At 36.5% G+C, this 17,170-nt stretch overlaps 1 protein-coding gene across 7 annotated transcripts in view; it reads left to right on the top strand.

The window, feature by feature from the left end:
* The window catches only part of Frmd6 (FERM domain containing 6), a 224,189-nt gene that overhangs the window by 173,109 nt on the left and 33,910 nt on the right, over nt 1-17,170 (top strand). For 6 of the 7 annotated variants that reach the window (XM_074067986.1, XM_074067984.1, XM_074067985.1 and 3 more), the window contains one exon: nt 11,535-11,776. In XM_074067986.1, the coding sequence (XP_073924087.1) occupies nt 11,678-11,776 (99 nt within the window). In that variant the 5' untranslated portion in view covers nt 11,535-11,677. Of the gene's footprint in view, nt 1-14; nt 9,998-11,534; nt 11,777-17,170 lie in introns of those variants that run through there. The other variant, XM_074067987.1, reaches the window with a different exon arrangement.

The following is a 17,170-nucleotide window of genomic DNA, read 5'->3' as shown; positions in this document are numbered from 1 at the left end:
CTATGACTCACCATTGGGTTTTGCCAGCTTCACATACCAGAGGATCCAGAACTCCACTGTGTGGCTTTATTTCTGTTCCCTTCAGAATAAATGGATAATGATTGAGTTGGCTTGGTCTTTATCATATTTGAAAATCATGGTTGAAGAGAATGACAGAAATAAGGCCTGAGACTTGGCATATGGGAATAGACTGTTTCTCCATAGGTAAGTGCCACTTGAAACTGATATTCCATACTGGTGGATCTGGCACATTTGTGGAAGTTAACTTCCAGAAGTTAGCTAAGGGAATTAGACACTAGTGACAGAAACAGCTTCTGGTTGAAGATTCTCCTGGGAAAAACGTAATAGCCCTGGATGCCAGTGATGTTCCCAACAGCCAGTCTGCAGAGTGACACAACCACCTTAGTCTCCTCAGGGCACAACTGGCTCTGGTATGATGACACACCAGAGAAGCAGGGGTTGTTTAAAGTTTGGACTGTTGATTCCTGGTTAATGAGGGCTGTGCTGGGATAAAAGTGACTTTTAATGTGTTTGATGTAGAATCCTTCCATGACAATGACAATGGTAAATATTTTATGAAGCTACAATAAAGAAGCCGTATATAAAATAAATACTCTTGTCATTCTCTTAAATGCTTTTAAATCCATAAATCAGAGTTCTGTCTTTAAAAGTGTATGTGACAACTTTGTTTCCAACTTACATAGTCTCAGTAAAAACCTCAAGGGAGTGTTAAAAAAAAGACTTTTGTAGCAATAGAAAGCATTGTTACAATGTTCAGAGGAATCTTTTACTTTGAAGTCTGTAGATTGTGCTTTTGATCTTCTTTGCTATAAAGAGTGCTTGGCCTCATGAGTCTCACTTTGTACCATTCTGCATGTGTATAGTCGATTGTGTGTGTGTGTCCTACAGTAAATGCTGCTCTTTGGGTGTGACTGGTAACAGTGTAATCTCAGCCCTGTGATTTATGTGTATAAGGGTAAAAGTTGGATTCCAGGAATCTCAAAGTCTTTTTCTGGCTTCATAAAAATTTTCACATGTAATTCTGTAGCTATCAGGGTAAAAGGCATGTTTTATTAGCACTTGGGTATGTTTCCTTAGTTAAATCACTTTAACATGTTTCTTAACTTTCTATTTAAATATATAAATCATGACCTTTCTGAAAAGAGAGTAAATTATTTCTTACTCATTAGAGTTTTCAAATAGGACTTAGAGAAGAAAAATTCTAAAAGGAAAGAAAGGCACACCTGGGGCCCCAAACTGCTCTGATCGTTTTAGTCAGGACATTCTCTCCAGGTGTCAGTTTTTTCACCTATAAAATTAGGGAGTTGGATTAGGTCATTGCTAAGATCTGCAACAGTGATAAAGTTTTCATGTAATTGTACTTTATTACAATGTTTCCATTGAAACCCAGAAATTAATACATGTCCCTAAATTGTCCCCTATAAGAAAAGCTCTAAGGCTTTTTTTTGTTTCAAGGCCATATACAATCGTGTAATAGGTAAAGTCACAATTTATAATGATTACTTTAGTATGTAGTGGTTAAGCTCTGCATAAAGTCATCAGAGAAATCACCTTGTTACGTAAAATGTAGCAGGCAGTTATAACAGAATTTCACACTTGCTCTACCTTGATTTTCAGCCTCAATCCCTCTGATTTATTTTACCTTCTCAAATTGTCAGTAACACATACAGGGCAAGTGTTTATGATGTTTGTATATTTTAAACCCATGATAGTAATAAAATACACCATTATTCACTGCCAAAGTGAAGAAGAATGCTTGGGACCTTGGAAGCGCCTTGTCCCTTTCTGAATACTTCTCCTACCCCATGCTACCACCCAGCACCACTATTGTAGCTTTAAGATTAATCACTCTTGCTTTTCTTTATAGTCTTTTATCACATAAACTCCTAAATGAACCATTCTTTCATTTTGTTGGTTTTGAACTTACTGTTCATAGAAGCAGAATCATGTATGTACTCTTCTTTTACTTGCTTTTTTTTTTGTTCAACATTGTAGGATTCATAGTTGTTAATGTGTAGTATAGGTGACTAATTTTTACTGCTGAATTGTTCTAATGTACCAGGCTTTATTTATTCTTTCATTGGTACATTTCTGTGTTTCTAGCTTGCATGTTTTGTTGCTGTGTTAGGACCTATTTAGTGGTATGGAAAATCCTTATACAGTGTTCTAAGAAAGCTAGTAACTTCCCAGATGTTTCATTCAATCTTTCTTGAATATATTACACTCTCTTTGGAAAAAGTATTTCAGAGAAAAAAATAAGTTAATGTTAAGATTCCATATATTACTACCAGATAATGAGAATTTCAAAGCAGAATAATTATCTAGAAAACTATAATGCCTGTGTCAGAGAGAATTGAGTGCAAGTCCCATGAATGAAGAAATCAAAGATTTCTTTGTGGAAATTAGAAGCAGATGCTTCTAAAGTCAGAGGATTTTCCCTGAGAACAGCACTTTTTGTTGGCAATGTCATGCTAGAAATTCATCTTGGTTGAAAGGAATTTTTGTGTCTGGTTGCTAAACCTGATATGACTTTTGAATACAGATGGCTGTGAAAATAAAGTTTCTCTGATTTAGAGTTCATGGATTTTACCATTGCTTTTGTTCTTGTTGATTGTCCATCTGGCCTCTGCCCTTCCCCCTCAGCTGCCCACAGGTACCCAGGTTTTGGTTTTGATGTAGATCTCATCTCTGGACATAGAGGTGGGCATCTTCCTGCCCTGTGATTGGAGCCTTGTGACCCCATACATCCAGTGAGAGCAAGTGTCAGAGTGCCTGCTTGCTGCCATTTTCTGGCTGATTTGGCTGCTCTAAGAGGGATCACCCTTAAGATGAAGCTGATTTCCAGGTTCTAGCCAGGAAGAGGCTAGATCCTGAATGACATTGTGAGTTACCATGTCAAACCACCCCAAGCCTACCTATCCTACTCTAGGCTCAAAGTTACTTTACCTTTGTGAATTCCATTCATACCGTTTACTAGTCTTGTTATTTAATAATAGTTAACACCGTGGTTACCATATGCCTTATAATATCCTATAACACAAATACCATTATTATTTTCATTTTACAATATGAAAACTGCCATAGAGAGATGAATGAACTTGTCCAAGGTCATACAGCTAGGTGTCCAAGGTTAGTAAATAGCTAGCTAGCTAGAGGATAGTGGATAAGCGTCAGACTCAGGAAGCTTGGCTTGAGTCCAAGTTTAAGGTAGCTAATTTTGGTATTAGCAACTTAGTGTATCCCAACCAATATGTGTTCTTATATGTTTATTTTCCTATTAGTTGGCTTAATCTGACATACCTAGAGACTTTGCCAGAAACTATTTTGTTGACAGTGTTGGAGAATAGTATTCTTGTATCATTTGTCCACTAAATTTGGAAGAAGAAAAAATGTGCATCTTTTTCCCTATAGCTAACTTGCAGAACATATTCATTAAGCTGTGATCAGCACTGACTCCTATTTATGGGGAAAAGGATGCCTGTAATCCTAGCTACTTGGGAGGCTGAGATTGGGAGGATCATAGTTCGAGGCTAGCCTGAGCAAATAGTTCACAAGACCCCCATCTCCAAAATAATCCGAGCAAAATGGGCTGGAAGTGTGTCTCAAATGATGTGCCTGCTTTGTAAGCATGAAGCACTGAGTTTAAAACCCAGTCCCACCAAAAAACCCCCCAAAATCTGTAATGTTTATTACTAAGACGTTCATTCATATTTCTGGTAAACAAGTCTAAATAATTTATTCAGTAAGTCCTACCGGATGCCTTTTACAGAGTCATTACTACTGCAGGCATTAGAGACATAAAGATGCAGACAGAATCTACCTAAGGAGATCTGACCCTCCCAGGGGAGCAGAGAAACAGCTGTCAACTGCCTAGTGATTTGGAGACATGTGTCCCATAGCAGTGTCTTACATTTTCCAGGGAGCATGAAGATGTTTTATTCCCTTGGAAGTGGGTGGTGAGTAGAACAATATGCAAGAAAGGATATTCCAGGCAGAGGGAACATGGTCAAAAGCATGAGAAGTATGAGAGCCAGACTTGTTGAGGAAACCACAAGGAAATGAGTTGCAGTAATTCAAAACATGAGTTGGGAAATGGTCCCACTGAAGGCGAGTGGGACCAATGGTAAAAGATCTCAGTGCCCTACATTTAGTGTTACTCTCTTGAAGTGCTGGACCACTGAAGAATGTGGAGGGGTGTGGTATCCGTGATTATACATGCAGTTTAATGAGATCGCCCAGTAAGCATGTGCAGGATGGACTTAAGGAATGAGACAAGTCAAAGAACATTTAAAAACCCAAGTGAGAACACAGCCAGGATATGTAGTAGAGAAGAAAGTCATTAAAAGGATAGACTAGACAGAAGAAAGGGTTTGGTTTTCTTGCTAGGTTTTTTTTTTTTTCCAATGGATATTTAGCAATTAAATCTTCCTCAGTTAGCCTTCATTTCCCCCAGTTTCCTCAGTCTTTGTGTTTGGAAAGATTACCTATCAAAACAAATTGCCATTTGTTTTCATTTTTCACTCTAGCATGGAAAACTTAAGTGCACTATCAAAATAAGCACTTAAAATGGTATGAATGTTATTTAAGTGAATTTTAATTTCCCTTGAGGTGTTACCATAGGTAAACATGCCTTTTCTATCAGACTTTTGAGATGTTGAAAGATCCCCATGACTTTTTTTATGGACTCCAGGATGGAGCCCTTGTAATAATTGATTAACAGAATTATGCTTATTACTGTCCAGCGTAGAGAATGTAAATCAGAATCATGCTTTAGAAGAAGCTTTTAATCTCTAGTGTAAGAAAAGTGATTTCATTTTCCTGAGCAACACCTTTTGCTTTGCCTCTGTAATCAAGTATAAAAGTGAGTATGGCCCTAGCAGAAAATGATGCAAAGAAGAAGGGGAACACCTGAGAGTAGGGGTTGGTGTGCAAAACCGTGGCCAGAGCTAGAGAAGAGGAGGGTTGAATCAACACAAGGACATTTTGGAGTCTGTGTGCTGTCCTGCTGAATCTCATCAGAAGTCTCTCCAGGTGTGAAAAAAGTCTCTTCAATGGCACTCCATAATCTGATTCATATCTATCCAGTCTTTGAGTTTGTACAGGGCAGCCAGACATTTTTCTGGGTTTGGGCCTCTGTCCTGGTTCTGTACCAGGGTCTTTATCACAGCGCTTGTTTTACCAGTTCAGCATTTAACTTGAGCTGTAATTGTATGATCTTCTATTGCTTCTCTTGTGTGAGTTTTTCACTCATCAGAGAGATTATGAGCTCTCTAAGGGCCAGAATTTAGAAATGATGTGAGAGACAGACACATATCTGGCCAGCATCCCTAATCTGAGAATCCATAATCCAAAAATGCTCTGAAATCCCAAACTTTGAGCATTAACATGACATTCAAAAAGCTTTAGATCTGGGAATTTTGTAGTTTGGGTTTTCAGATTAAGAATATGCAACTGGTACCATCTAGGCAGATATTCCAAAATCAAAAAAGAAAACCTAGAATCCAGAGCATTTTGGTTCTAAGCATATTAAGGGTTACTCAGTCTGTAATATTTTAATTAAAGCACTGGTACTCAAACACCAGTTGTGTGTTCTTGTTTGTTAATGATCTTTTTTTCTTATTCATTGATTTAGAGGCTTTCTTATTCTTGCTAGTTCTGTTAGAAAAAAACATAATAGTGAAACAAGGTAATTTTTGGCTCTTGTGGGTATTTGCAATTTGAAAGGAATGTGCACAACAATGTTTTTAAATTATTTTTTATTTTGATACACTATAATTTGCTAATAAATTCCTGTTAGACTATTTCGATTTTTTTTTCTGGTTTTCATTTTGGTGGGTAACACTTCAGCAAGTACCTTTATTCAGCAGTATTGTATGCTCTGGTTGAATTATGTCCTTATTCGTTTCCCCAGAAGTGGGATTATGGAGTCAAAAGTTATGAATATCTTTCTGGCACTTGTTACAGGCAGAGACATACTGGCTGCAGTGATTTATAGCCCTAACCAACTTGTGAGAGCATACCAGTTTCAGTAATTTTTCTCATATAAAACTCTTTGCCTGTCTCTCTTATACCCAAGATCTAGCCACATAATTTTATTCATTAGAGTGTGAACAGTATTACTTGGTACCATCAAGTCTACTTTAATTGGAAGGTTCTTTTCCATTCCTAGCCCCATGTTGTAGCAAATTTTATTGGTCAAACACAAATGTGAAATAATCAATAGGTATGGTGATGCCTGCCTTGTAACTCTAGGACTCCAGAGGCTGAGGCAGGAAGAGCATGAGTTTGAGGTCAGCCTAGACTACATAGCGAAACCCTGTCAAAAAAAAAGTTTTTAAAGGTGAAATAATCTGTTAACTACTAACAGGAGAAAAAAAATTTTTTCAGATCTCAAGGTATGATCAGTGACAAAATAGGTAATGATCACCAGATTATTGCCAAAAAGTGGTACTCCCACTTGCTTTTTATGACATGAAGCCAGTTATGTTTTTTGGTAGTAAACAGTACCTACTCTGTCAATTTCTGTTCTGAGTGCTTCACAATGAGTAAACCATTTTATAATCTTCACAACAATCTCATAGCAAAGAGGAGGACTAGACACAGTGAAGTAAAGAGTCTTGCCCTGTGGCACCAAGGCAGTGTCTGAGCTGGGGTTCCAACTCAAGAAGTCTGACCCTGGGGTCTACCCTTTTAAGTAGAGATTATACTACTTACTGCTCTATTTCCTTTTCCAAACTTAACCTTTCTATTGAGTCCATAACTAGCCTGCATTTCAAGAGGCATGCAAAACCACTTATAATGTAATAATATTACAATCAAATTACAGTCCATTAGATTGCATTGAATAATTAGCTTAATGGTTTTCCCCTTACCAAATTTATAAAAGAGGCTCAAAATTAATGCTACTTTAATCAAAATTGTTATGGTTATATTGTTAACTGTTCAATTTCCAAATTATGTATCAACCATGCTTTCTAGTTACTTTGTTTGCAGAAAAAAGCACTTGTCACAGCTACTATAATTTATTACAAATGGACAATACAGTGTGAAAGTACATTCAACATGATTCTACAAAGGCACATTGAAGTCTACAGGATTGTTCACCCACACATTAATATTCAAGATAAAGTATATCTTGGTTGCTGAAAATTACTTTTATAAGTTAATTGACCAGCATGATTTGTTTACTTTACATGAACTTATGCATTATTATTATAAATTACCTATAAGTGGCGCTCTTAAAGCATGGTAGTATCAGAACAACTTCCCAGCCACCTGAATGTTTTTATTACTAAGATTTTCCTCCCATTTCTTAGGTCTTCTCTGTTTATGAGAATATTTATCATACTGAATATTCTCCTTTATTTTAGAGTGGAGAGAAATTTTAAAACAGAACAATTTTTTCAAGTAAAGTAGATATCGGTATTAATATACAACCAGTGGTGGGAATCATTTGGTGGATTAATGAATGTATGTATCAAGCAATCAGTCAGCTTCTTGCTTGATGGACTGTATTAGAGAGGACATATTCAATTGCAAGTGCCAGAATTAGTTTAAGAGAAAAGATCATTTATTGGCTCACATAGGAATTCCTGTGGATGGTTTCTGGCCTCAGATGCAGCTAGATGGAGCCGTTCAAATGATGTAATCAGCATTCTTTCTGAGCTTCCCTTTCTTCTGTGTCACTATCCTTCCTAGGAAAGTCCTTATAATGTGGTATCAAACATTATTGCCAATAGCTCTACCTAGAAACTCATGACTATTATTTCAATGAACAGTCTTTCTCATCCAAACAACTTGATATCTAATATTTTATTATCTCCTGAAAAAACTTAATTCCAATAACCTTGAGGTCAAGTTTCAGAATTTTACAGATGAATCAGTCTCAGAGATTAGGTAACTTGCTCCTGGTCATACAGCTAGTGTTGTGGAATCTAGATTAGGATCTAAGTTTGACTGAGTGGGGAGGTTAAGTCTATCTTGTCTCAAAGCACCTGAGGATCAACCACATAGAAGATGGTCTTAGCCATTCCACAGTGCTTTATTTATCCACCAGAGCCAGGTTAGAAAGTAGGAAGGAGATAGCAGCAGCGCATTTGGCTCCAGAAGTTAATACATGTGCCACTTTCTTCTTAAGGTACAACAGTCGCTGCAAAGATGGACCATGAAGTAGAAACTTCAAATAAGTGACAAAAATAATTTTGTAGCTCCCAAATGGTTCTTATAAGCAAATGACCTTTGCTTAAAAAAAAAAAAAGAATCTTGTAATACAGAGCATACAGACTAACTGAAAATCAGTTGTTTCCAGATCACTTTTCTTATTTTTCAGGACTAGTACTGAGCCTCTTTGGGACCAAATGTCTAATAGTAATGGGAATGTACTTCTGTGAGAAGCTTGGTAATAGTGTGCACTAAAAAGCTTCTTCTGCCTGCACCATATTATGTGGTAAAAATTCAAGAGGGAGATTGTGTCACTTAATGCACTTTGTTTGTGAGTGGGTGTTTTGTTTGTGGCAGAGTAGGGTTAGATCACTAATAAGGCTGTTTTGTTCTTGCCTTGATAAACATGGTTTGCCCATAGATAATTCATCCCAAGATTGTTGGACAAGAAGTGTTGCACTGGACTAGCAAATGCATTCTCCTGGGTCTTAGAACACAGAATAAGCAGCCAAAGGCAGAGAGGCTAATTTCTACAATTTAGTGTAATTCTCTTCCCTAGGACTGCCTAATTTAAGATCAAATTTTATATTGGTGCACATTAGAGATTTTGCTATTTCAGTGGAACCGTTATTCATCATTATAATGCTGTGTTGGGTAAAGTAAAAACTAATCTTCTCTCTCTCTTTTAGGGCTTTTCTAGTTTGCCACCCTTACAGCAGATAAAACAGCAGTGAAGCGCTTCTTTGCTAAATTTCCTTCACAATCCTCTTCCAGCCTTCTTTTGCACTATGTGTTTGAGCCATAATAAAAATTGCACCCAAATGAAGTTTGCAGGTTATTTTGAAATATCCTAAACCTCAGAAGATTTTTTTTCCTAGTTTATCTTTTAAATTCTAGAAAGTAGGTCCATGGAAATACCAACTTTAATTGGTTTAATTAGAAAGAGAAAATGATAGGAATAACTCAGTTTGAAGTATAAATATAAGAAGACTTATACTGAAATTAATGTCATTGAAAGGTTTGATTTTAAAATATGACACATTTAATCATAGCTTATAATTTATTCTTGAAAAGATTTTATAAAGAGGATCCCTAAGTGTCTTATACCAACACATAGGGGAAAATTTGCCATAGAATATATTTGACCAGGAAATCTTTTAGAACTGTGTCTCAAGCAGTATGCCTAAGAGTATTGTTTATAAGCCCTTAATAGATATGCCTTGGGAAAAAAGTGTTCTGTGCTCAAGTAAGTTTGAGAAATACTAAGTTAAACGTCTCATAGTCTTTAATACTTTTTTTGAAAGAGAGGGCATAAATAGGGGGGTAGTAATTTGCAAACTTATTTATCCCTAGCTCACCATTTTCAAGGAAAATGTTCTTTTCTATACAAATTTGACCTCTTTTGAGGACTTAACATTTTCTTCAGTTATAGTGATATCATTCACGTATGTTGTTTATTCCCAGTTCTTTACCCTGAACGTACTATATTTGACCCCCCCGTTCAATGCCTTACATTGATGAAGTGTGGCTTCCAAATGTGGCTGCACATCAGAGATACCTGGTGATTCTGTGTAAGTAGAAATGTCCCTGGGCTCAGGATGCTCTTTATTAACAAGCACAAAGTGTTTCTGATACAGCCAACATGCTTCTCCAACTAATCGATGCTTTGGGAGTGTTGCACTAAACATGAGTATTTTCTACATGAGTGATTTGATTTGGGATGCAGTTAGTTGGTGGCCTTCGAACACAGGAGTTGACTGTCCACTCTGGAGAGACTGTCCCACTGCCCCCAGTGACTACACAGGGTGATGTACAGGTATGACCTGGCGTGATGCTGCTCCCATCCTTTAAGTAAAGCAGAGCTTCCAGTGGACTTTGTGTGCCTTCTACATAAGAAAATGCCATGTGTAAGATTGCCATCTGTTTTTATTTAGTTTTGCATAATTTTCTTGTTGATGGGACTTTATTCATACATTAAAAAGAAACACTAGGTTGTATCTGTTCCATGTGCCATCTAAGGGTATGTTCTCTCCCCTCCTGCTGAAAGCAGATAGGTAAACATTTAACTTTAAGCAGCAAATAGGCCAAGATTTAGTCTCATTTATGAGACTTATAGTTCTTCTGTGAAAACTATGTGCTTAGCCTAGTGAAGTAATTTCATATTCCTGAAAGTTTTCTTTTGCATCCTACAAATATAGCTAGAAAGGAATACTATAAATACTAGCAATTTGAGAGAGACTAACTAGTCTTAACATCTCTTTCTTGAGTATTGTCTTATTAGTAATAATAATACATGAAACACTCACAAAAAGTAGGAAAAATTGACTGTTTTTAAATTATTCTAAAGGTCTCGCCAGTGTGATGGGATATAAAACAGAAATGAAAAGAGTGATTGTTGGAATTGGAGATAAAATTTTCATTACTTGCAAACAAAATTGTATATACCAAAGCTTGAGATATCTTTTGAAAAAAGAACCAATGTTTAGTGAACTGAATAGATGAGAAGTATCCAAAATCCATAGTTCTTTTATATACAAAAATGGATATATATATATATATACATATGTCTACATATATTATCTTATACATAGTTTAGTCTATGCATATAGAATGTATAGACTATATGTAGACTAAACTATATAGACAAGACTGTATACATTGTTATTTCTTTGTATCAGCTGACTGGTGAAATAATAAATGGAAAAGCTAAGTTTGCACGATTAGGTTAGAGAATCAGGAGGAAGCAGTGATATAAAAACTAAGATGAGAGTTTGTAAGCAGGGCTTAATAACTGTGGTGTCATAGAGAAATCAGATACAATGAATCCTATGGCTACTACCGATCATCTAGAGACTATCAGTTTCCTTTGGCAGAGCCAGTTGGTAAAGTGAAGGACATAGAAGCCAGACCACAGTGGTTGAACAATGAATGCGATATAAAAGCCAAGACATTTGAGACTGGTGGTAATGGAAGAGAGAATTTTGTTGTTGCTCGGTTCTTGTCATTTGTTTTTAGTCCTTAATTGTCTCCCATGTGAGACTGCAAAGCCCTCAAAGGCAAGATCTCTGTTTCCATGAGCCTTGTGGGTACAGTGCTGCCCTAAATGTATGAGGCTGTCATGGCTTAAACTTTAATTCATGACTATGGATGGAGTTGCAAGACAGTTGTTAGAAGGTAAGATGCAGGATGCATATCAGTAAGTTCTCATGTGCCCAGCTAGGAAGCCCTGGCTTGAGACACCTGTCCCTGTGCCCACAAGAGGAGTAGTGCTCTGCTCACCTCACTGTCTCTGCCCTCACCATGCTCGCTGCTCTATTCATGGGCCTCCCTTTGGATTTTTTTTTTCTTCACAGCTATGAAACCTACACAGTGGAACGCCATGATGCTTCTCCTGCCAGGCATGTGATGAGAAGAGTTTGGCTTTGGAGTGCTGGCAACCTGAGCAGTTGCTGAGGACTCAGAGCCCAGTCCCGAACACTAGAGAGCCTACAACACGATGAACAAATTGAATTTCCATAACAACAGAGTCATGCAAGACCGCCGGAGTGTGTGCATTTTCCTTCCTAATGATGAATCTCTGAACATCATCATAAATGTGAGTAGATCTGTTTTAGAAATATTTAAAAATGTGTTCCCCAACCAGCGACCACATTCAAGTTATGGTCTGGTTCAGGGTGAAATCAGTACAGAACAAGACCAGTGATAATGTGGCAGAATTGGGGTGTTAAACAGTTTGCATAGGTGTAAACTTAGCATTATGGCTTACGTGACGCAGCCTTCAGTATTATCCTGCTAGCGTAAAATTAGGAAACTCTGATAACTTTATTAAAAATCAAAGCCTTGCTATTTTAAAACTTTTCATTGAAATATCTTTGTTGAAGTATATGAATTTATGTTTTAAATGCTTAGAGTTATCATCCCCACACATGAAATGGTAATAATTGCTAGCTTTTAAATATGCATCTTTTTTATTTTTTTGTGCTGGGGTACTTTGTGGCATTTACAAAATTTCACACAATATAGCAAATATATCATAATTGGTCACCCCCTCCACCATTTTCCTTCCCCCTCTCCCACCCAGTTCCTGGAATAATTTCAACAGGTCTCATTTTACATACATGTGTGCACAGTATTTGCACTATATTCACTTTCCTACAACTCCCCCTCCATCCTCCCCACTCCCACTGGTCCATCCCCCCAGGCAGGACCTGTTCTGCCCTCCTGTTCTCTGATTTTGTAAAAGATTTATATGCATCTTGATTGTTGTTTTATTAGTAGACAAAGTCTAACCAATTTCAAGGACTAAGTGCATGGGCTATGCATCTGAGCACTAAGCTGTTTCTTAGTGTCAATTCGCTTAGTCACTCTGGACATCAAGGAATATAATACTGTGTTTTAACTTTTAAAAGTGAGTTACAATGTAAAGTTTAGGCAGCTCAGTGAAGTTTTACTAATATATACCTTCACAACCACTACCCAGCTTGAGGTAGAAATTTCCAGCACCTCTCAAAGATCTTCTGTGACCCTCCTAATAATAACCTCTACCCTAATGGTAACAACTATGCTCACCTCTGTCACCAGAGAGTAGTTTTGCTTGTTTCTGACTTTTGCATAGCTGAAATTATGTGATGTGTTTTCTTTTTATGTATGGCTTCTTTGACTCAACATTTGACATGTGAAATTTATTCACATAAAAAGTAATTCTTTTTTGTTTCAGTATAATATTTCAATGGTGCGACCATGGTCAATTTAGTTTTCTATCTACTGTTGATGGATATTGAGTGATTTTCAGGTTTGGACTATTATTTATAAAACTGCTATGAACATTTTATGTCTGTGCATGTGTATATATGTTTCTGGCTTTATACCCAAGTGTATATGTGAATCATAGGGTAAATCAATGTACATAGGGACAAATTTGGTGAAAACTGCCAACAGGTGCCAAACAGTTTTTATTATTACTATTATTATTCTTTTATTCACATGTGCACACATTGTTTGGGTCGTTTCTCCCCCCTGCCCCCGCCAAACAGTTTTATGGTAATCAGTAACAGACCTAGAATTTTCTAGCCGCTCTCCTTGTGATCAGCTTTCATAGTTTTTCTTTCATTTAATTGTATTCTGTCACAGTTAAGGAACAACTTGCCTCGTGCAATGCTTTGGATTTTCCCATATACTACTGTTTTCAATACAATTGCTACATAAAAGAATATTTCCAAATGTTGTATTCTCATGATTAAAAATTTAGTTAGGAGAAAGATTCTACTTGTAAGCATAACCATTTTGGGTTTATTCTAATGCTCAACAGCTTCTTGATTTACTCATATAACCTCATTTACACTCAGAAATTGTGTGAGCATAGACCTGCCTAGTGGATAGGTTTTGTCATCTGTTGGGCAGAATTTCTAGTAATGAGCTACATTCCTGCTCAGAGTATTTTAAGTTGTTTTTTGTATGTATAAAGAGGTAGACAGTTATTTTTGCAGCATTTAGTTTTTAAGATCTAATAAAAATTTGCAAAATTTTAGTGTGGATACCAGAAAAATAAATTAAAAATATACTTCTATATACATAAGCATGCCATTTGAGTTCTTCTATACGTTTTCCTTTACACTTTTAAAATATGCATAACACAGAGCGTGTGGCATAAGCAATTTAGAAGTTCTCACTTCTACTTGTGAATTTTTACCCAGGGAAGTACGTATTTGTGTGTTTGTGTGTGTGTATGCACACATGCAGGATATGGAACAAAATCATATTAACTGCAATTAAGTGGAGAACACCACTCGACATAGTGAGTATTATAAGAGGTGACTATAATTTCCAAGAAATTAATTTGTACCAGAATCTCAGCTAAGGGAGATAATTTTTGGAGAACAGATTGGAAGGTAGCCAATACATTTTTCCTGTGGATCTGTAGTTTTAAAACTTAAATATACATCACAGTTATTCAGCTCTTTGGGCTCTGCTCCTTGGAAATGCTAATGTAGAAGGTCTAGGGTAGAACACAGGAATCTGCATTTTTAAAGGTCCTTGAATGGGGGCTGTTGGTATTCTAAAATCTTAAACCAAACAAGCAAAGACTTGCACCCATCTAACTTGCTTTCACTCTTTAGAATCCCATTTGCTGGATTGTGCCTTTAGCATTGTGTCAGGGGTCTAGCTCTTTGAACACTGTATGATGCATAACAAGCAAAAAGTAAATGTTTGCTTCTAGTAATAATAATAATAATATAACTAGCAACGTCACTGCTGAAAAATGCTATATTCATATTTTAACTCTTACTAGATTTGTGAACTTTGGATAAGTTGCTGAAGCTCATACTTGCTCAGTGCCTGGAATATATATTAGTATGAATATATTAGGTACTCAACTTATTGCCTCTCCTTTGCAGGGAGTAATTTGACGAGCACTGTGGTAGTGAAAAGACTTGGATGTTCTTAAACATAGATCTGAATTCAAATCCCATGTCTGAGTGACTTTCAGAAAGCTAACAAGCTTCCTTCAGCCCCAACATCTTCTATAAAATGAGCATATTGTCTGTGTAGCAGCGTGATTATAAAAATTCAGGGTTCACACGGCATAATTTCTGACAGATAGTAGCTACTGTTGTTACAGATTGAGCATTACTGATCCAAAAGTTCAGAATTTAAAGTACTCCAAAATTTGAAACTTTTGCATTTAGGGATACTTCAGAAAAGTCTATGCAATTATTCCAAAATTCAAAAAACCTTAAAATCTGAAACACTTCTGATCCTAAGTATTTTGGGTAAAGGTTATTCAATCTATATTTTAATCTCTAGGCAGAAATCTGTTTTATACTTCTTTAATGACCCCCCCCTCTGTATAATATTTGTATAATAATGTCTCTAAGATAATCAGGACTGTGATCATGGGACATGAAGTCATATATCACAATTGAGGTGGGTTTTAGAGTCACAAGGACCTGGGTTGAAGTCCCCACTCCACAACTTACTGTATGATTGGGGCATGTTTCTTAGTGTTTTTGTTGTTGTTATTTCTTTGGTTTCTCATCTATGAAGTGTTCTCACAGGAACATTACAAGGATTTAAAGATGTTACATGCATAATAATGTGCTTAGTATACTTCCTGGCATTTGCTCCGTGATTCCTTTGTAGAGTAGTTTTTTACTTGCTTTTATTTCTTGAGCTCTTTGTTCATTTTATTAGGATACTCTGTTACTGAAACCAAAATGAAATGGGAAGCCCATGCAAATCTATCAGATTTCTTATTCTGGGGCTTGTAGGCTCTTGTGCCATGCCCAGACTCCTCTCTAGCAAGCACTTGAACCCAAGAAAAGATGGGGTCAAGTAGTACAAGGACTTGCCCCCTGCTGAAAAACAACTCAAGGCTGCCTCCATCCTTCTTTTTCTACAAAGTATTATCTTCACATTCACTACATTCGGAAAATAGCAGTTGATGTTTAAACAGTTTATTCCATGAAATTGTGTAGCTGATAGAATATTGCCTTTCTCCCTGGAGGAAATTTAGTGTTTTGGCCTTTTTGAATTCTCCATGAGTTTTAGTAATAGGGACTATTTCAAATGATTTTAGTCGTCAGGCAAATATTAAACTTGGAAACTTAGGAGTTTTTTAAGTAAAATCATAGATAACATAAGAACCATAAAGTTTTAGAATGATAGAAATTATGGCCAGGAGCTTATAAGGCTAAGCTAGAGTGAACAGTTCTTTTTTTTTCCTAGAGGATATTTTAAACATTCTTGCATAATCACAAACTACTGACACATTTAGGATCAAATGCTGTTTTTAATTTAAAAGTTCCATATAGAGTGTAGTTTCTGATTAAGCTTTTAACTCTTGTTCTTAATACCTCATACTGTGTACTACTTTTTTAAAGTTCCTATTACTCCTGAAGATTAAAGAAGTTGAGAAATTTCACAATAAGCTAAAATGTAGATTTAAAGACTCATACTATGCAAATACAGAAAACTCAAGCTTGTTTTCACAGCAGGTAAGACTTTAAAGCCACATCCTTATTTAATTATAGTTTTTAAACAAGAACACTATACTTACTTGGTTGTTAAGGAGCTTTATCAGTAGGCTCCAAATATCAGATTTAAACTAGTGGAACAATAATAATTGTACAGGATGCATGGTAGAAATGTGCATCATGATTTGGTCAGCAGTCACACAGAGTTGCAACATAGTTTATTTAATATACATTTTATTTGTGGTTTGGAATTTTAACTATTTGTTATATTTTATCCTGGCTGTTTTATGTCAAACTAGGACAAATGAAGGATTACTATGACATTTAAGTCTCAAATTTGTGCTACTTAACAGAAGAATTATATATGACATGTGATACTTTTTTTCTTGTCATTCTGTTTATTTAAGCTGATTTGTAGAGTTAGGGCAACATGGAACTCAAAAATCCAGAGCCTTTTTAAGTGAATGTTGGAAATAGCATAAGATTTCTATAGGGCAGAAACCCAAGATCTCAAGTGGGTTAACTCAAGCTAGCACAATGGGGCAGGCGATCATGATTTCCCATTGGCACTTGTGTTCTCCCAATGGCGGTGGTACACTTGCATCAATACAGTTTTCTTAGATTGCCAAATGGCAGTCTCAGTAAGTTTGCTCAGTAAGTTAGGGAGTAGCCTGCAGTCATGGAACACAGCGAAGGTATGGAGGAGCCAATAGGGAATTAGATTTCAGGCTTTCGTTCATCGAATGTGTGCCATGTACTTACTACATCTCCTGAATATAGAATACAGTACTGTCCCTGCTTCATTGAGTTCTTAGTGCCTCTTACACTACTGAAATGTGCTACTCTGGCTTTAAATATCTTTTGCTCTTTGCAGTGGGTAAGATGTTTCAGTTTGGTTGCCATTTAATAATGTGGAAAAGAACAATAAACCCATCTTCCTTACTATCACCAATTCTGAAATATTTGGCATTCAGTTTTCAGGGGATTGTGGCATGTTTTTCCTTTCCTAACCTGAG

The sequence above is a fragment of the Castor canadensis genome, chromosome 3, assembly GCF_047511655.1.
Source record: "Castor canadensis chromosome 3, mCasCan1.hap1v2, whole genome shotgun sequence".
NCBI lineage: Eukaryota > Metazoa > Chordata > Mammalia > Rodentia > Castoridae > Castor > Castor canadensis.
The sequence above is the reverse complement of the archived record's forward strand: the minus strand, read 5'-3'. Positions and strand labels throughout refer to the sequence as shown.